The sequence below is a fragment of the Schistocerca serialis genome, chromosome 1 (genome assembly GCF_023864345.2).
Source record: "Schistocerca serialis cubense isolate TAMUIC-IGC-003099 chromosome 1, iqSchSeri2.2, whole genome shotgun sequence".
NCBI classification, from domain to species: domain Eukaryota; kingdom Metazoa; phylum Arthropoda; class Insecta; order Orthoptera; family Acrididae; genus Schistocerca; species Schistocerca serialis.
In genome coordinates, this window is record NC_064638.1 from 213,993,888 (window position 1) to 214,015,129 (window position 21,242).

The window sequence follows — 21,242 nt, forward strand, 5'->3', positions numbered from 1 at the left end:
CTAATTATTGATGATTATCGTATTTTTTTTCTTGGCAAGTGCCCGGCAAGGTAAGGTTAGCAGGTCGCTCTTCTTGTCGTTACACATCAGACCGTGCATATTTTTCCAGATGAATTTACACATTTACGACTATTTCTGCAATTATATTTATGTGACTACTTATTGATGATTATCGTATTTTTTTTCTTGGCAAGTGCCCGGCAAGGTAAGGTTAGCAGGTCGCTTTTCTTGTCGTTAAACATCAGACCGTGCACATTTTCCATTTTTTTGTGTATATGACTGTACTCCAGTTTTGTTTGTATGCACTATGAAATAGTTAAGATATAACACACACCAGTCGACTTTGACATTTTTTTTTTTTTGCCTTATGACATCTCAACATCGTGACTGTTTCACATTTTTTTTGCTACTGCATTGTATTATTCTGTGTACATTTTTTCGCATCCGAACACTGTCAATGTCTTGGACATATTACGTTTTCTGTCATGTTATGCTGTATGGTTAATTGTGTCACCATAAACCAGTCATTATTTAGTGGGTATAGGATTTAAATGCAAGACATTAATCTTTGTTCATCAATTTCAGAAAGGAATGATGATTCTAAGAAATAAATTTAACATAAATGGGAATTTCACCTACGGAATAAACGAAAGGAGATGCAATAACTTTATGAGGAAGAGTAAAGGGATCAGGATTAACAAGCATTAACAAGACTATACTATACTCATCACAGAATAGCAATCTTAACTAATTTTTTCTTTCAGAATACAAGGTGATTGATGCAGGCTGTCAGAGAGAACTACACATCTTAGTTTTAGTGATGAAATATGCTAGAGATAAGGAATAGTTATGTAATGAGTAATGAAGTGATTTTTTGCAGATGATAGTGAATACTGATGAATAATGATGAAGGAAATGGTATTATGAATAATGAAGTTTTTCTCTACAGGTGATGATAATGGTGAAGTTATGATGATATGGATAATGAAGTTTTTTTTTCTTTATGCCACGTAGTTATTTAAGTATTTGTTGCGGTTTGCTTTGACAGCAGGTGTTACATTGCATAGTAGGATGACGGAAAGTTTTGGAAAGGACAGCTATGGAACACATTTTATACACATTTCACTACTTGTTAATTCGAAGTTCACTACTTTTCAGCATAGTGTGCGTTTCTTCTTTCAGGTCAATAATCCGTTTTTGTATTTTTTCCAGGAGAAGTTTTTCATGACACTTACTAAACCTGTTACTTATTATACCTATTCTAGTACTTGCATTTTTATATTTTTTACCCATTTGTGTTTATCATTTATAAATGTGATCACATGTACTGCCTTGTTACATAATCTTGCTACAGCTGACTCATGACGAATGACGTTACCTATCCTCATTTGCAGCAATAGGTCAAAAGCAAAAAGTATTATGCCTCAGCAATTAATTATCGATCCCAACGCAATGCATTGCTACCAAAAAAATGTATTACCAGTCCCACATAATGTCACTAGTTTATGATAATTCTGAATAATACTGATCAACTCTGAATAGCATGTCACTCGAGTAATGACCTCTTAATGAGACTATATTCAAAATAATGCTTTGTCACTAGCTAATAACTGCCACTGTTTATTGTAATGCCTGTGATTACTAATGATTTGACTGTAATTAACTGATTTTTAATAATGACTTTGTAATGATCTGAATAATACTGAATGATGAACTATGTTTTATTCTATTCAATACTTGATGGCCACTGAGTGCCAATAATTAATGTCACTCCACGAATTGTTATTAATTATGCCATTAATTAGCTCTTGTTTCCAATGTTGATACTTTGTAATTTGAAATGAATGTGACTGTTTAATAATGCTTTGTAATTAGGAAAAGACTAATGATTCTTAATAGATTGGAATGACACATAATTAATTAACTATGGTACTGTTTAATAATGCTTTGTAATTAATTAAGGCTAATAATTCTTAGTATATTGAAATGACAAATGATTAATTAATTAACTGTAATTAGACAAATGATTAATTAACGACAAATGATTAATTAACTGTAATTAGACAAATGATTAATTAACGACAAATGATTAATTAACTGTAATTATACAAATGATTAATTAACTGTAATTAGACAAATGATTAATTAATGACAAATGATTAATTAACTGTAATTAGGAAAAGGTTAATGATTCTTAATTATACTCTGTAACTGAAAAGAATGCGATTATTTCATAATATTTTGTAACCAGGAAAAGAAGGCTACTGATTCTATGTAAAACAATTAATGAACATTTTTCTGTAATACTACATACTTGGTACAGAAATGTTCAATAACTGGGCTATGAATGCCACGAACTATCAATGAAGACTGTAATTGTCAATATTATGTGACTTGATGTCCTTCACCTCATAAGCTGACTACCCTGAATTACTGCAATGTCCATTTGTCCTGTTTATCCCAGTGATCATGGAGCACTATATTTGGTTTTGCACTAATTCTACGTTGGTGTGCCTTGTAAGAGTATGGTGTTGACACGACATGCTGTCCACCACCATGAGCGATGAAGACATTATTATGGTCCCACTGTTTGGTGTACCTAATGTACTGCCAAAATGAAAACATGGAACATTACTACGACAGTTCAGTGTCTTGGCTACACTGATAAATTCTGATGGGAAAAGAACTTCACGTTGTGTCACTTGGTGTTGTACTACTGTGGAAAGATATGGACTTTCAGAGCAGCTGTGTGCAATCTAAAGTGCTACAACCATGATGCAATCCTTCCCTTTCCTATCCTGATTCTTGTCACATAAAGAAAAAATTTTTTTTTGGTAACATCATTTATGTTCATAGGTTATACATTTTTCGATTCGCTAAACTCCAGTGTGAGTACACTTATGTCACTGGTCGACATGATGTTTGCCATTATGTTTATTTGTTGTGAAAATACTAAAGACATTTTTCAGTGCATGTGCACTTTGGACATGAATTTTTTTTTTGCCATTATGTTTATTTGTTGTGACAATGCTAAAGACATTTTTCAGTGCATGTACACTTGTCAACATAATATTTTTTGCCAGTCTGTTTATTTGTTCTGAATATGCTAAAGAATTTTTTCAGTGCCTGTGCACTTTGTTATCTGTCAAATAATTTGTATATACTTTTCTGATTTGCTACTATGTTTTGTACTCACATTTTGTCTTTGTCTGATATATTTTGTACTTAGTGCGTGTGCACAACATTTACTTTATGTACTACATCTAATTATTCTTGCCAGTCTGTTTATTTGTTCTGCATATGCTAAAGAATTTTTTCAGTGCCTGTGCACTTTATCTGTCAAAAAGTTTGTATATACTTTTTTCTGATTTGCTACTATGTTTAGTATTCACATTTTGTCCTTGTCTGATATATTTTGTACTTAGTGCGTGTGCACAACATTTCAATATTCTGTAAGTTGTAGGATTTTGTTAATTAAAGAAAAATTTTGCCGCGCTTGGCAAGTCCAAATGACTCACCATCGCTGCCAAATTTTTGCCCCCCGAGTGGAGGGTTATGAAACACGTATGTAACGCAGCAGCGATGGCGAGGCATTGTAGCATCTGTGACCAGAGAGTATGCGCTTGACCGCGCGAGTGTTGCGAGCGGTTCTCAGTCAGTAGTAGTCTTTGCGAGTTAGTTGTCGCTATGCAGAGTAGCAGTCAGTCAGTCGTGGCGAGTCTGTCAGTCTGTCGTTGCGAGTCTGTCAGTTCAGTCGTTGCGAGTCTGTAGCTCTGTCTAGTTGAGAGCAGTACTCAGTCTGTAGTCGTCATGCAGAGCGGTCGGTCAGTAGTAGCAGCCCAGTGCGGTTGTGTGATGTAGGCGGTCGGCAACAATGGTCAAGATGAGGAATAAGGTATACTGTTAATTAATATAATCATTAGATAATGAAAAATTTTATTTATTGTAATTATTCTCCAACAAGTCTCCCAATAATAATTTTTTTATTTCAAAAGCATTTTCTCAAAAATTTAATTTTTTATTGAACTCAAGATTTCGTTGCACTTCCCATTTCATTCCACTTCTTTTGAAGAAAAATTCCATTAAAATCACAAAAAAAGAGAATATTATTATTTGCAATGCAGTTCCTTCAAGCGGCGCGCAACAACAAGAGCAGATATGTGACATCTATTTATTCTGAGGTAAGACTTTAATTCTGATTGTTTTACACAGGGCCAAAGACCAATATTTCGGTTTAATTGAAATTTCTTGTCACTGAATGGACTTTAATTTTGAAGGATTTATATTTGAGTCAGATTGCGAATTTCACGTTTTTGTTGCCATTGTCAGTACATTTCATTGTGGGCAGGTTACGCATAGAGCAATGTCCATTAGCATCCCTAAATAATATTGTCAATTATTATAAATTTTGCGGGGAGGTTACACTTGGCTCCCCATTTCTATTAAGTATTGCTATATTTTCTTTAAAAATTGCGGTGGGGAGGTTACAGTATATGTTTAGCATGGTGCAGCAGAGTCAGCAACGGTAAAATGTAATTATGCTAACTTTAAGTCTCCAGTTGAGTTACGACTCATGGGCCGCGGCCCACTTGACTTTCTTGTTTGTGTGGCCTATTGGCAAAACATTTGCAGAAGTGACGCAGTCTAATGACTATGTACTGTAGTACTAACATTTTAAGTTTATCACTCGTAATTTAAAGATAGCTGGAACTGAGTCGAGTGATACGAGTGCGCTCAAGAGTGCATCCATGATCCCTCTCCAGATAACGAGCTGGGACAGGCAGACGACGAAACCGTGACTCAGAGGCATGCGCGAATTACGTTGCTCTTGGAGCAAGACATTAAAAACGGGAAAATAAGTCAAGCGGCACTGTCAATCACAAAAAACGAGTTGGCTGCATGGGCTATTGCCAACGCCGAACTCGAAGGTCGCGTAGAAGAATTAGAAAAGGAGAAGGACAGACTAAGGAGACAACCAACTAAGACCTGGTCGGGAGTGGTTGAGCAAGCGCCACCCAAGCCGCAAACTACAAAAGATACAATCGCTAAGGTTACCAAGCGGCCAGACACGGCGGTCTCTCTCAGGACCCTACCTGCCCAAGACACTAGTGTAAGATAGATTCAAGAATTACTGACTACAACCATTGATCCAGTAAACGACAAGATCAAAATAAACAAGGTCAAACCAAGTAGGAACTCGGTGATTGTGGAAGTTGCCACCGAGGAGGATAAGGAAAAACTATTAAACAACCCTAAGCGGAGCTATGTGGTCAAATGTGAACCACTGAGAGAAATAAACCCTCTCATCATACTATACGATGTTCCCACAACAATGACAAATGAGGAACTTTATGAATCAATTAAAGAACAGAACTTTGAGCATATGAATGATCAGGAATTCAAAAACTCCTACCAGTTGAGATTCAAAATGGGGCCTCAGGATTGTGATGTTGTACATCACATTGCCGAGGTTACCACACCTATGTGGAGGAAGGTGATGACAATGGGCAGATTATATGTTGGGTTTCATGTGGTCAACGCCAGGTACTATCTCGTGGTACCTCGTTGCCACAATTAAGGAGACTTCAACCACATTCTAAGTCACTGCAACAGGGGGTCGGCGTCCTCCAAGTGTGGTGAAGACGATCACACCCGAAAAGACTGTACGGCTATAGGTGTCTGTATCCCGTGTAAGAGACGTGATAAGAAATCTTGTGGAGCCACAGGTCGGAATTGCCGTACCTACCGGATGTTAGAACAAAAATTGATTTCCAGGATCGATTATGGTTGAGTACGTTACACGGAACAGGATGACAAAGCGGAAATCCCAGAGCAAGAGGAGGAGGGATGCCATAAGGGTGAATAAGTTTGAAGAATTCTTGAGGTCTCTTTCGAGCGACTCGAAAATTGAGACAGTCGGCAAAGGTGTTCAAACTGAGCTCCCAGCGATGGACAAGGGAATTCGGACTGAGCCTACACTCATGGTCACCATTCCCTCCTCTCACAGCCGGGGAACGAGACCGATTAGCAGCGGCAAGGGCATCCTGCGGTAGTGGCAGTTCCGAAAGATGAAATTAGCCAAAAAGAACAGAAACCAGTCCAAGAAAGTACCCAACGAGATCACAAGACACCCCTGTAGTAAGGCTACGCCAGTGGACCCGATCAGAGTTTATCCTAACATTTAATATACAACCTAATTGGCGACGTTGGAGCAGCCGCCTATCCTGACCACTGCCGTACGACATGTGGTTCGTGTGGGACACGAAAACGGCAGAAAAGTCAACTTCTCGGTAATGGAAGCTGTAGACAGAATGCAGCTAAAGTCAGTGAATCTCCCCACCGACTTCGGAACCCTGCGTGACCTACTAATGAAAGTTTTTGAAAGACGAGGCGAGAAAAAAAAAAAATGGTTCAAATGGCTCTGAGCACTATGGGACTCAACTGCTGAGGTCATTAGTCCCCTAGAACTTAGAACTAGGTAAACCTAACTAACCTAAGGACATCACAAACATCCATGCCCGAGGCAGGATTCGAACCTGCGACCGTAGCGGTCTTGCGGTTCCAGACTGCAGCGCCTTTAACCGCACGGCCACTTCGGCCGGCACGAGGCGAGAAATTCGACCTCAATGACATCTACGAACAATCTGTGTTGGCAAATGGACGAATTACGTTTGACTGGTGTAAGACGTGGCCTAACGATCATATACATACCTACTTTCCTTAATGACCGAAATTACCATTGGCCAACTTAACACTCACAACAGCAGACTAGTGATGCAGGAGCTGCGTAAGGAGGTGGAGGAGAAGAGACTGGATGTGCTCTGCCTGCAGGAGCCGTTCTCCCAAGCTGGAAGAATAGCATTCGCAGCCGCGACCTGGCAGGTTGTCAGCCGAGGGGAATACCCGAAAGCGGCGATAATAATCACGAAGCCCTGAGAGCTACGATACTCTCACTATACACTAGTTATTGCAATGTCGTGGAGTTGAAATCTCCCGTCGGAGTAATAACACTAATTATCATGTATTTTCAATACGGTGACAGTATCGAATGACATCTTGACCACAGATACCACCGCATTGCAGGGACGAAAACTGAAAATTACTGCTGACATCAATGCAAAATCCTCCCTATGGTACAGCGGTACAAGGGACACAAACGGAGACAAGGTTGAAGAATTCATCATGGCCTCGCAACTAGCGGTGGCAAACAAGCCCGGCAACCCTCCTACCTACGCTGCGGGAGGAGGACCAGGCACAAACATTGATGTGACCTTAGTAACACCAATTGGAATTAACATCATCCAACAATGGAAACTTGTAGAAAATGCCACAACTAGCGACCATAATCTCACAACTTTTACCCTAGGTGATAGAGACTGCCTCTGGACCATGGGGTGGGAGGTGCAATTAAACTATAAAGGAGCTGATTGGGAACGCCTAGCGAGGGACATTCCTGCCTTGCCAGAGGCTGACACACATCAAGACATAGACGTAAATGAGAGAGCAGAGGAACTGGTGAGAGCAATAACTAGAGCGGTGAAAGCAGCCGTACCAACTAAGAGGAAGGCCATAGATGCCTCTCCGTCACCATGGTCGGCCGAACTCAAGGACATGCGCCGGTCTTTCAGAAGGTTGAGGAGGCACTACCAGCGCAGTGTCGTTTGGCTGGAACGGCAAAGGTGGCTGCTGCGGTATCGGGAGACCAAACTAAGGTTCCAAAAGGAACTAAAAGCCGTAAGGATAAGAAGCTGGGAGAACTTTGTTCAGAATCAGTCTTAGACCCAGGGGCACACCATATAAATTAGTTAGAGAAAATATCCGCTCTCCTATGGAATTGTCAACAGTCAAGCATGGAGACAGGATGACGGAATCCTGACAGGAGACTGCTGAGGTCCTCCTCCAGTCTCTGCTGCCTCACGATAGCGCGAATGGGGAATCTGATGGACAGCGGCAGCTACGACATGATGACCTCGAAGGATACAACAATAAAACGGGAGTCCACCCTTTTTCAGAAGAGGAGATGGCTGCCCACATAAGATCACTAACGAGGGGTAAAGCTCCCGGGCCAGACGGCATTGTGGCGGAGGTGGTGCAATTCTTAGCTCCCCAGCTCACCTGTATAACGAATGTCTCAGACAACGTAATTTCCCGAAGATCTGGAAGACAGAGAATGTTGTGATCATCAGATAAGGACCCGATAAAGACCCAACAGAAACGAAATAATATAGATCAATATGTTTTGATGGACATACTTGGGAAGATATGAGAAAAACTACCGGCTGACAGACTGGCTGCACACCGAGCGCTGTGTGGGATGAGCAGCAGGCAGTTCGGTTTCAGGCCTGGGCGATCGGCGTCTGATGCTATCGCCCTGGCGGCTGAGGTCTGTGGCTCTACCCCGCGTAAGTACGTATTTGGCATCGTGGTAGACATCAGTGGGGCCTTCGACATCCTATGGTGGACTTCTCTCTTCTCCTGCTTACGGGAGAAAGAGTGTTCAGGGCCGCTATATGGCTGCCTGAGGAGCTATTGCGAGGATGGGGAGGCTATCATTCTCTAGCGGGAGAGTTGGAAAATCAATAACAAAGGGATGCTCCCAGGGTTCCGTATTAGGACCCCTGTTTTGGGACATCCACATGGAGCCGCTAATGAATAGCCTACGCAGATGCCCTCCTCTTGTTGGTTGGCGGCCGTAGTCGCGAGGACATAGAGCCTAAAATAGAAAGAGCCATCAATAAATTGCAAGTATTGTGCCAAAGCACCAAAATGAAAATATAACCAAGTAAGTCAACATACCTATTACTAAAAGGACAATTAATTAGAGACCCTACTGTAAGAATCGAGGGCTCACCGGTTCTTCGGCGACGTGAGACACGGTATTTGGGAATCATCACTGACGAAAGGTGGAACTTCGGGAATCAATTGATACCGTAGCCCAGAAAGCCCTCCAAACACTAAACAATGTCATCTCCATCGGATACAAAAGATTTCATCTCCCACCTCACCTCATAAAACTATATCATAACAGGATTCTAACGTCAATGGTGGGTTACAGCTTGCGCGAGTCTGGGCACACAGGTTCACGAGGGTTCTGCCCGCCGTGACAGTGAGATCTGTGGGGGCCTACAGAACATCCCCGGGGGGGAGCACTATTAGTCATAATGGGGCTCTGCGCCCTGGACATCAAAATTCGAGAACAGGCTGCGTGGTTTTTGGCTAAAAAGGGGAATACCGCGAAGATGGAAGAGATATTAGGCATTAGGGTTGAGGATAAGGGTGAGACAAGGCAAAAAGGCGATCAGCTGTGGCAAGAATTATGGGAAGCGGAAGAAACAGGTCGCAGAACATTTGAACTTCTTCCTAACGTCAGGGAACGACTGGGCGTGAAATACTTTGATCCTACCCGAGGACTGATCCATTTTCTCACTGGTCATGGGCTATACCCGACATATTTATGTCAGCTCGGAAAAAGGACCACACCCACGTGTGATTTTGGTGAATCAGAGGGTACTCCCGATCATGTGGTCTACGAGTGCCCCCTCTTCAGTGATGTAGCATCAACATTACGTGACCAAATAACTGACCATGACTCATATCACTTACTTAGACAAGGAGACACTTTTCAGACTCTTATCCAATTGGTGGATGAGGTATCACGAAAAGTGTTAAAAGAATAACTGAGGGACATAAATTAAATTAACAATTTGAGATACACGAAACACTGAATCTAGCCCACTATTCCCATACCGCCTGTGCGTGGACAGGACGACTTTCCTCATAGCCTGGAATCCGCCGCGTACAGGACTAGGGGGAGTGGGGTACAACGCTACCGACTGAGGACAAAGCACCAGACTTGTCTTACATTAGTAATAGTTAGTAGGACTTAGATTAGGAAATTAGTTATTTAGGAACCTGCAGCGCATAATATGCTTGGCCTGCCCAGTATCAGGGGCACAATCATCGGGATTAGTTCGATGAGCAAGGCTCTAAAATGTAGGTTTATAAACAACAGACACTACTGTGACGCTGCAGGCAGTAGAGCTTAGTTAAGCGTAGGACATATAAAGTTAACATTAATGGTAATCAATAAATCAGTTGCCCATTGTTATCTAGCTGTAGCTGTAGCTCACTAATTAATTAAATTTGTATCTATCTGCAATTAATGTTGGATAAAATTAGGACCCACTAATCGTTTAAGGAAGTAGGTTAAGATTTTATAATTTTTGTAAATTTATAATAAAGGACTTTTTTAACATTTTAAGTTTGACAAGGCCAATATCTGGCTTGTATTTTTAATTTTATATTGTGACATTTCTGAAGAAGGCTACATTATTATAGCCGAAACCTAGGTAATGTTTCTTTGTTTATGCAACTTGAGGCTGAAAGTTAACATAATAATTTTCCTTATATCTAACGCGGAATCCATAGCTGTGACACATTTGTGTAAATTGAAGGTTGGTGTTGTGGAGAGGGGGGGAGGGAGGGGAGGAGGGAGGGAAGGAAAGGAAAGCAAGGGATTACTGATGTCAGCTGCGTCGGGAAGATACGCGGAATCAGTATCGGTGAGTGAAGCTGTATTACGGAATGGGATTCGAGTCCGGTATCACCTGCTTATTGAGCAGTGGCATTAACCACTACATCATTCAGTACACTGTCTTACTGCATCTCCGCTTACAGTCTCGGCACGCCTCACGGCCGACCCACATCTCCACAGAGCGCCACCTATCCACAGTCCCTGTCCTTTCCTCCGTGCTCGCTGCTCTGAGATTCCCGCAGTGGTCGGACGTACTTGTGCATTAGCACTGAGGGAGGTAGATCCATTGCTCATATAGGCGAATCAAGTACATGCTTCCGAGATGTAGGCTCTTTCGGATATGTATGAAAGAACAGACACCACTCGTTTATACATTGATGCACCAAATAAACTGATATAGGCATGCGTATTTAAATACAGAGATATGCAAACAGGCAGAATACTGTGTTGCTGTCGGCAATGCCTATATAAGGCAAGAAATGTCTGGCCGACTTACATCTGTTACCGCTGCTACTTTGGCAGGTTATCAAGATTTAAGTGAGTTTGAATGTAATTATATAGTCGGCGCACGAGCGATGGAACACAGCATCTACGGGACAGCGATGAAGTGGGGATTTACCCATAAGACCATTTCACGAGTGTACCATGAATATCAGAAAATCGCTAAAACATCAAATCTCTGGCGTCACTGCGGCTGGAGAATTATCCTGCAAGAACGGAACCGACGACGACTGAAGAGAATCGTTCAAAGTGACAGAAATGCAACCCTACCGCAAATTACTGCAGATGTCAATGCTGATACGTCAACAAGTGTCAGGGTCCGAACCATTCAACGAAACATCATCGATATGGGCATCCGGAGCCGAAGGCTCACTCGTTTACTCTTGATGGCTGCATGACACAAAGCTTTGCGCCTCGCCTGCATCCAACACCGACATTGGACTGTTGAGGGGAAACATGTTGCCTTGTCGGACGTATCTCGTTTCAAATTTTATCGAGCAGACAGACATGCAAGGGTATGGAGACAACCTCATGAGTCTATGGATTCTGCATTTCAGAAGGGGACCATTCGACCTGGTGAACGCTCTGTAACGGTGTGGGACGAGCGCCGTTGGACTGATATGTGACCCCTGATACGTCTAGATACGACTCTAACAGGCGTCACATTTGTAAGCATCCTATCTGATCACCTGCATCCTTTCATCCATTGTACATTCCGACGGATTTGGGTAATTCCAGCAAGACAATACGACAGCTCACACGTCCAGAATTGCTACAGAGTGGCTCCAGAAAGACTCTCCTGAGTTTAAACACTTCCGCTGACACCAAACTCCGCAGACACGAACATTATTGAGCTTATCTGGGATGCCTTGCAACGTGCTGTTCAGAAGGGATCTGCATCCCCTCGTACTCTTACGGATTTATGGACCGCCCTGCAGGTTTTATGGTGTCAGTTCCCTCCAGCACTGCTTCAGACATTAGTAGAGTCCATGCCATGTTATGTTGCAGCATTTCTGCATGCTTCCGTTTCTATACGTAATACGCCCCGTGGCGTAGCTCCCATAGGACCCATGTTTGTCAGAACATATGCATGCACATCTACATCGATTCTCCACAATCTATCTTACGGCGCTTACTGGAGTGGACCCCGTGCCTTGACTAGTGATTTCCCTTGCTGTCGCATTCGCATATAGAACGAGAGGAAAACGACTGTCTGTTTGCTTCCGTATGAGCCCTAATTTCTCCCATCTTATCTTTATCGTCCTGAAACACTATGTACAGTATGTTGGAGGTAAGAGAATTGTTCTGCAATCAGCTTCAAATCCAGATTCTCTGAATTTTCTCAATAGTGTCCCTCAAGAAAAACTCTGAATTGCTGCGATGACTTCCTGTAATCCGATCTAGTAAGGATCCCAAACTGTCGTGCAATACTCAAGAATGGGTCGCACTAGCGTCGTAAATGTGATCTCCTCTACAGATGAAGCACACTTTCCTAGAGTTTCTTCAAGAAACTGAAGCCAACAATTCGCCTGTCCTACGGCAATCCCCATGTGCTCGTTACATTTCCATCGGTTTTCAAAGTTACGAGCTAGACATTTAAATGAAGTGACTGTGTCAAACGGTAAACTACTAATGCTGTATGTCAATATTACGGGTTTATTTTCCCTACTCATCCTCATTAACTTACATTTTTCTACATTTAGAGCTAGCTGCTATTCATTACATCAACCATAAGTTTTGTTTAAGTCATCTTATATCCTCCTAAAGTCATTCAACTTCGAGACCTTGCCGTACATCACAGCATCATCAACAAACAACGGCAGACTGCTGATGACCCCTACAAATCATTTATGTATATAGAGAAAAGTAGGGGTCCTATCAAACTTCCGTGGGTCACTCCTGACGACACCCTTGTCTCTGACGAACACTTGCCGTCGAGGACAGCATACTGGGATTACGAAGTCTTCGAGCCACTCACATATCAGTGTACGTAATCCATATGTTCGTAACTTCTATAACTGCCTGCAGAGGTAACAAACGCTTTCCGCAAATCTAGAAATATGTTATTTGCCAGTTGTCCTTCACCCAGAGTTCGCAATATGTATCATGTGAGAAGAGGAAAAGCTGACTTTCGCATGCGGTATGCGTCTGAACATAAGTTATCGAAGACAATATGTTCAAGGATTCTGCAGGAAATCTATGTTAGGGATATTAGTCGGTAATTTTGTGGGTCCGTTAGTATGCTCATCCTAGTCATATTTCTTGTAGTTGCTTGTGACTTTGCGCTGGGTGATAGTTGGCGGTAAATGTAAGCTAAGTAAGGAGGCAGTGCCGTAGAGTGCTCTTTGAAAAACCGAACTTTAATTCCAAGTCATCTGCTCTACATTGTCACACTGAATTAATTAATGAATACAGTAAGCAACCCAAAGAACAAAATTCCAAAACGGGTGGCCATAACGTCATCCCGGCGATTTCGTGTCAGCGACAGCAACAAACTAACTGCGTAGCCACTCATCTAATCGAAGATTTCTACTCTCTCTGTGCACCTCCTCTTCTCAATTCTCCATTTCTCCTCCCCCTCTATATCTGTCCGCTTCCTCCTCCCCTCCTTCTCTTTATCACCCCTAACACAGCAGAAGACTGGCGGTTCTGACCTCACAGTATTTCTTCCCAAGCATAATTAAAATGTGTACCAAATATTCAGACGTTCCAGGGGTTTAGAGTGGCCTTTTTACCGATCGCTTTGCCCATATACGCACACGACAAAAAAATTTCAGATATATTTAAAATACTTCATCCATATTTGTACACTACTTCACCCATGTCACCAACGAATCTCGCCCTGATTTTTCATTTTCAGACAGCTCTATGTTTATGACGTCGTATCTCCGCAACGATGTGTCGTAAAATAGTATAATTTTGGAGGTACCTCCTGCGATATATGTGGCTACTGTCTGCGAAGTGTGTCGTGAACATAGCAATAAAGAAATAATAAATTAAAACATCATACATGGTGCAGCGATTTTACTGCATGGACAGCTGAAGTTTAGTAAGCGATAAACTTCTTTCGTTTCATCATCCTTTAAGGCAACGGCCTTGTCACAGTAGATACACCGGTTCCCATCAGATCACCGAAGTTAAGCGCTGTCGGGCGTGACCACCATGCGCTGTTGCCATTTTTCGGGGTGCACTTAGCATCGTGATGCCAATTGAGGAGCTATCGACCGAATTGTAGCGGCTCCGGTCAAAGAAAACCAACATAACGACTGGGAGAGCGGTGTGCTGACCACACATCCCTCCTATCCGCATCCTCGCCTGAGGATGACACGGCGGACGGGTGGTCCCGGTGGCCCACATGTGGCCTGATGACGGAGTGCTTTTCATCATCCTTTGGGAGTTGTCAGTGTGTAAAAATTCTGTAAAAGTTTCAAATTATGTGTAAAGTTCGTTGCAAGTCAATAAGTGCTCTGTTACTCTAATATTGGATGAATAATACATGGGCCTTAGCGCATCGTGGGCTACACTAATTATTCATATCCACCCCATTCCCTTTGATATTCTCACAGCTATTCCTTCCATGCAGCATGTGATATGTGTACCAAGTTTGCTTGAAATACAGCCAGGGGTTGAGGAGGATCTGTGGATAACACATACATATATTCTTACATCAATTTTTATAATATGTATGGATTGTATACAAGTACAGATATTTTCTGCATCATAAACAGTGCTCAGACGTTGAGAAATGCTCTGTTCACTGATACATATCTCCTTTTTCTGTGTTTTGTAGTATTTACACAGTCGTCTTCGGAAATCCTATAGGTACCTTGTATAATAATTTAGTTCAGAAACGGGTACAGCTGATGGCAGACATGACGCTGACTACTAATGTGAGAGAACACATTGGACGTACCAGTGGCGGTGGAGAGGTGCTGTCGGGGGCTAGACGGCGCTCTCCTTGTGCCTGGAGGGCAGCGGTGTCTGCGTGCCGGCGTCGTGCCGCGGCGTCTTGGGCGTCGTGACGCTGGGCAGCGCCGCCTCCGGAGGCCCGGCACCTCCCCCTGGCAGCGGGGCCGCCCCCGCTGCCCAACACGGCGCCAACACTACGGCCTCCTGCGCAACAACAGTACCACAGATAATGGACTGCACCGAAGGTGTCACAACAGACTGAAATCACTCCGTTGTCCTTAATGGCAGACATCGTTCGAGGCGAAAAATCAAGTGTATCTAGAGGAAATGTGTAGACTATATTGTAAGTAAATGATCAAACGCATTGCCGATGTAGCACATTGGGATTAATAGGGGACGACGCCGATGTGTCAAGAAAGGCCATGGTGTTACAAAACTGTTACGAAATGCTACGAGGCTTACAGACTATCACCGCTTCGTGGAAATTTCGTGAAAAGTCCTCAGCATATAAAACTCTCCTTTATGCTCATCAGCAGAAAAAATTACCCATATCTGTTTGGTTATTCGATTTACGATCTTCTACGATTAAAGATATAGAAACTGTAGCAAATTTAAATCTTTTGATGGGTCATATTGGAATGTCCAGCTGTAGGGTACGTAAGGCTAACTTTACTATTTCGACAACGCGAGCATCAAGAGATGTATTACTGTATGTTGTTGAGCCGTGCATTTAAGCTGGAACTCAGAATTAGGAGTCTTCAACAGTTGTGAAGGTAGTCTCATACTACACCGTTAACTATATTCGTTGGATCTCGGACTACCAACATCTCGAGTGCGTTTCTGACAGCTCTGAGATTAATAGCAGACAATGCCTACTTGTCAATGAAGATCATGGCACTGCAAAACTGCTACGAAATGCTGCGAAGCTTGCAGATTATTACTGCTTAGTGGAAATTTCGTGAAAAGTCTCTAGCATGTTCTTATGCAGAGTAAAATACGTATTATTGTTTGACTACCCGATTTACGACATCATTTGCGTGAGTTCAGCGTAAAATGAAAAAGGGGTTTAGAAAAAAAGATTTTAATACTTGAATATGACAGCAGCGTATTGAAACCAGTTGTCTTAAATAAAAAAAGATATTTTATGCCATCCTGGCTGTTGAATGGTTTTTAGCATGTAATACGGTTGTCGAGCTGGCAGGCCAATTTAATTTTCGAGAGGTATCGACAGGCTTTTTGCTGGACTCTCAGGACTTAAGTTGCATCTCGTGGAACATTCGGAACTTCTAATTATTTGTGCTGGGAAATACAGAATTTATTTTCATGGTGCAACGGTCAGGACTTTCATTTATTCTTCGTCTGCCAAAAAGCGATTTATTTAGAACTCAGTGCTCTGAATTTCACATTTTATCGTGCAATTTACAATGTATGAAGGCTCATTGTCAGTCTCCAGACATTACCATTTTTCTTGTTCACACCTGGGGCTGGACTTCACAATTAATACCAGTGCAGGCTCACAATAGGCATCAACGAACTACATTTACGGAATTTGCTTAAAAATACTTCCAGTTATACTGCAAAAAGTTCGTCTCAACTACAATAAATTATATAGAAGCTTTACACCTGACTATCATTTATTGCTGCTTTAAAGACATCATGTTTACGCCAGCGTCTGTTAAACTTCTTATTTCCACTATTGCTATTTCGGCCTTAGGCCATTATCAAGTGCAGATGTTTTGGCTTTAAGTCATGTCAATTTGATAGGCGCTGACACATTTATATGTGGTCGTCATTTTCTGTTCATCGAAATATCAATATTAAACTCAGTCATGTTGATGATGCTATTTTTGTAATGATGTACCATCTAAAAAAACCTGCAAAGACATGCGCTAGATCTAGGTAAGATTCAAACCCGTCATTGCTCTTTAAATATTCAAAAATATTAAAGTCTACCCTTCAAAGAATGCAAAAACGTGAAATCTATATAATCAGTGACTCAAAACTGGACATGAGAAGGTAGGCTTTGATTTATTGGAAGGATATGAGGAAACTAAAGAAATTGCTTAAAGAATACTCGTGCACCCATCGTATCCTGTTGTTCGGTTGTGTGTGGTGCAAATCAAATTATACAGTACTAGTAAGAGATACCCCACGCATTTAAAGAAGTACTGGAAAATGTTTGTTTCACTCGAGAAAGCGTCATAGAAATGCTGCAAAATCTAATTTGATAGACATCTGAAGACAGACAAGCATCACGGGAAAACGTACAAAGTGCAGCTGCCACAATTAAGCAAGGAATTTTTGTGAGCACCCTATAGGGAACGTGAAGACAAGATTGGGCTGACTACGAGTGAATTTAAGCAGTCCTTTCGCTCGTGCTGCATATGCATACAGGGCAAGAAACAACTGTAATACTTGATAAAATATGAAACTCCCACTGCAGTTAACTTTATAGTGGTTTGCTAATCACGGATGTGGATGTAGAATATACTAGTACATCTAGGAACACTTAAAATCATTTACCTAATAGGGTGTATCCATCCATATCATCTCCCTCCCACGTTCATGATTTCAGCGATACGCTGTGGTTTGGACAATAGGAAACAAAATCATAGGAGACCTATACCGACCCATAATTGCTCAATCACCGCCGAAAACTCGCCAGAACTGATCGAGTTTCGATCCAAGGCTTCAACGTTGTAGTTAATGACGTCTCCCATGCACCAATGCATTGAAATCAACTGACATGCAACGCCACATAGGTACAAATGACCGAGAATTCTTCCTCAGAGCGTTCTGACACACTTCCAGATCGACAGAGGTAATGGGTGCCTGTGACATTATGTAGTTGTGGTATTATGCGATCGCGAATTATCATCTGCACCAGGCACCAATTATCTGCTCGTGATCGACTGTGACGCTGACGCCCAATTAGTAACGATCAATGTACAATTCATTTGGCACGCCGAACAATTCCAGTCACCTTTGTTATAGGTCTTACCTACACACCAGTCACCTCTAGTCAATACTATCAGAGCTACGAAGGTTGTATGGAAAGTAAGGCACCGCATTTTTTTTCTCAGGCGATAACAATATTGCTAAAGCGAAAAGTTACGTATGCGTTATCTGAAGTCATCTGAGTGAGCGCGGCAATTTTCCATCAGTTTCGACAGATGGCACAGCTACAGGACAGTTTCAAAACGGCGTCTGTAGGTGATTTACGCTACAAGCAACGTGCCGTCATTGAATTTCTCACTTCAGAGAAAGACATTGAGGGGAATATTCACAAACGCTTGCGCAAAGTCTATGGGGCAGCTGCTGTCGACAGAAGTACAGTTAGTCGCTGGGCACTGAGGGTGCGGTCATCAGAAGGCGGTTCGGTGGAGCTCCACGATTTGCAGCGATCGGGGAGACCATCAATGGCTGTCACACCTCACATACCTGACCTAGCCCCCTCCGTCTTCCACTTGTTTGGGCCATTAAAGGATGCCATTCGTAGAAGACATTTTGCGGACGATGGGGAGGTGATTCACACAGTGAAGCACAGGACAAGTATTGGTACCGACAGGGAATATATGCCCTTGTTTCGGGCTGGAGGAAGGTCATAGAACGGGATGGAGATTACGTGGAAAAATAGTGTGTGCGTAGATAAAACACCACTCTTTCGTGTGTGTAATTCTCATTATATTCAACAAAGAACTGTTGAAGAAAAAGAATGCGGTGCATTACTTTCTAGACAACGCTCGTAACATACATGACTGGATAGTAACATGCTAGACAATAATGAAACTTCTCGAAGTCTTTAGCTGATCATCATCTCCTATGACACGTTGAAAATATTGTTAATGTAAAGGTTTTAGAACCTTTCCTAACGTTAGAATACTCTGTAAAACTTCGTCATTCAATGAATTTTCTTTGCATTGTAATACTTCTTGGCCATGACAACGGAACACGAAATTAATTTCTTTCTGATATCATTTACATCGGATCAATAAAACACAATTATGGTCTACCTATCCTGTTCACATTACCGAGTAGTGTTGTCTGCAAGAATACGGGACATTACTTTCGGGATAAATGTTTGAACTGTGCACCACATGGTCGCCAAGCAGTGTGTTGTGAATCACGATGACAAACAGCTATCTCATTTGTAGAGACATAGCGATCTGTATTTAGTGTTTCGTCTAATATTTACCTTTCCATTTATGAATGAAATTTATCGTTGAGTGATCACGAGAGAGTCCGGGACGAGTTATCCAAATTCATGTGACTCAAAATTGTTTGCTGGTCTTGTAAGGCAGATGCAAATGAATATCCACTGTTATTCCGACAGTTGGAAACCTCTTGGTAAGGTGGAATGATTGCATATTCTGTAGATTCCGAATGAATACCTAACATTTCCTTTCAACTAAACTTCTTTCTTAATACTATCTCAGCAGTACATGGAAAGCCCACATAATTCAAAAGATCCCCTCTGTACAAATGTACGACATTTTTACTGAGCGGGTTATTTGTTGTCTGACAGAGGAGAATATTGAGGTAGATATAAAGAATTTAATACCAGCAGTACTGTGAAAAGTATGTATTCATATCGGTGCGGTAGTTACAGCTCCACCTCTGAGTCGGCAATATCTGCGGTCAGACCCAAGTTCCAGCTGCTTACTGCAGAACTGCAGCCGCACCTGTTGCACCGCCTTATTGGAGAACACATCTCGCTAAATTGCCTGACGGGTGTACAGAATTTGAGCGTTTCTTCATTTGTCCTGCTGCAAAGTTTAATACAAGCCGCTCTGCAATTGCATTCAACTGTATTGTGCCACGGAGTCATTCATGATCGTACAGACCGAAAATCAGTCGCCTACCGAAGTCCGACTTCACTCCTTCCAAATCTTCCCCAGGGAGGGCAATTAAAATCCAACGGCAACGGATACTACTTGATTTACGATAATGAGAAATAATATCACAGCTTCTCTTCAGTACCTAATGTTCTCGGTTTCGAAATCCGTCTTCTGGAGACAACTGATGAAGGTAATTCTGAATAAAAAATGACGAATAAATTGTACAGGAACAACTTAGTGCTAACTTCAAAAATAACGTAGGTTTTTAAAACGTAAGAGATCATCGTATTTTTGATAACCAATGCTGATCACACATCATACAACCAAAGATCACAAAATCGTAAAATGAAAACGAATTTACACGTTTATAGCAGAATTTTCAGGTTTGTGTTTTTAAGACTATTAATTTTATCGGAAAAAGCATAGTTATTTTTCCGAAAACTACTGGTTTTGTGGTGTCCTGCTACCCTATTTACAAATCTCCGGCCTATATTTAGAATAGTTAAAATTGGAAATCAAATAGTTAACCTATATTAAGAGCTGCTGATAACATTTAAGAAACTGAGAAAAAGTGTTAAATGTATAATGGTTCCAACACACTGTTGTGAGTAAAGTTAAAGCACATCCGTTGGACCAACATAGTGCTATGCCCATGGTATACACAGATGATACTATAGGTGCAACGGTCCATTTTAGACAGTACAAGCCTTCACATTTAGTCAATTGCGCGCTGCATTTTGCGTAGCATTTCAGGGAAATCATTAACCAATCCGTACAAGTTTCCTGTAATATTTTTTGAAAAAGGCATCTTTCCATTTCAAAATCTGTGCTAAGCTCACTCTCTGTGTGGATAAAACCGTCACAGGTATCACCCACGCTGAAAAAAATTATTCTACGTTGTACACAGTTGCTAGACACTAACCTCGTTTGGTTGACAAGAAATATTGTGGATGTGAACCTCATCAGAAGGCGAAGCATGGCAGTGTCTTTCTGCTGGTTACCAGGGCACATGGACATTGCAGGGAATGAAAGGGTGTACACTACTGGCTATTGAAATTGCTACACCAGTAAGATGACGTGCTACAGACGCGAAATTTAACCGATAGCAAGGAGTTGCTGTGATATGCAAATAATTAGCTTTTCAGAGCATTCACACAAAGTTGGCGCCGGTGGCGACACCTACAACGTGCTGACATGAGGTGAGTTTGCAACCGATTTCTCATACACAAATAGAAGTAGACCGGCGTTGCCTGGTGAAACGTTTTTGTGATGCCTCGTGTAAGGAGGAGAAATGTGTACCATCACGTTTCCGACTTTGATAAAGGTCGGATTGTAGCCTATCGCGATTGCGGTTTATCGTATCGCGACATTGCTGCTCGCGTTCGTAGAGATCCAGTGACTGTTAGCAGAATATGGAATCGGTAGGTCAGGAGGGTAATACGGAACGCCATGCTGGATCC

General features: G+C 41.9%; 1 protein-coding gene across 1 annotated transcript in view; it reads right to left on the reverse strand.

Moving 5' to 3' along the window:
• The window catches only part of LOC126460267 (uncharacterized), a 79,805-nt gene that overhangs the window by 16,283 nt on the left and 42,280 nt on the right, over positions 1-21,242 (reverse strand). Inside the window, exon 3 of the mRNA XM_050095911.1 lies at positions 14,949-15,148. Coding sequence (XP_049951868.1) covers positions 14,978-15,148 — 171 coding nt within the window. The 3' untranslated portion in view covers positions 14,949-14,977. The remainder of the gene's footprint in view (positions 1-14,948; positions 15,149-21,242) is intronic.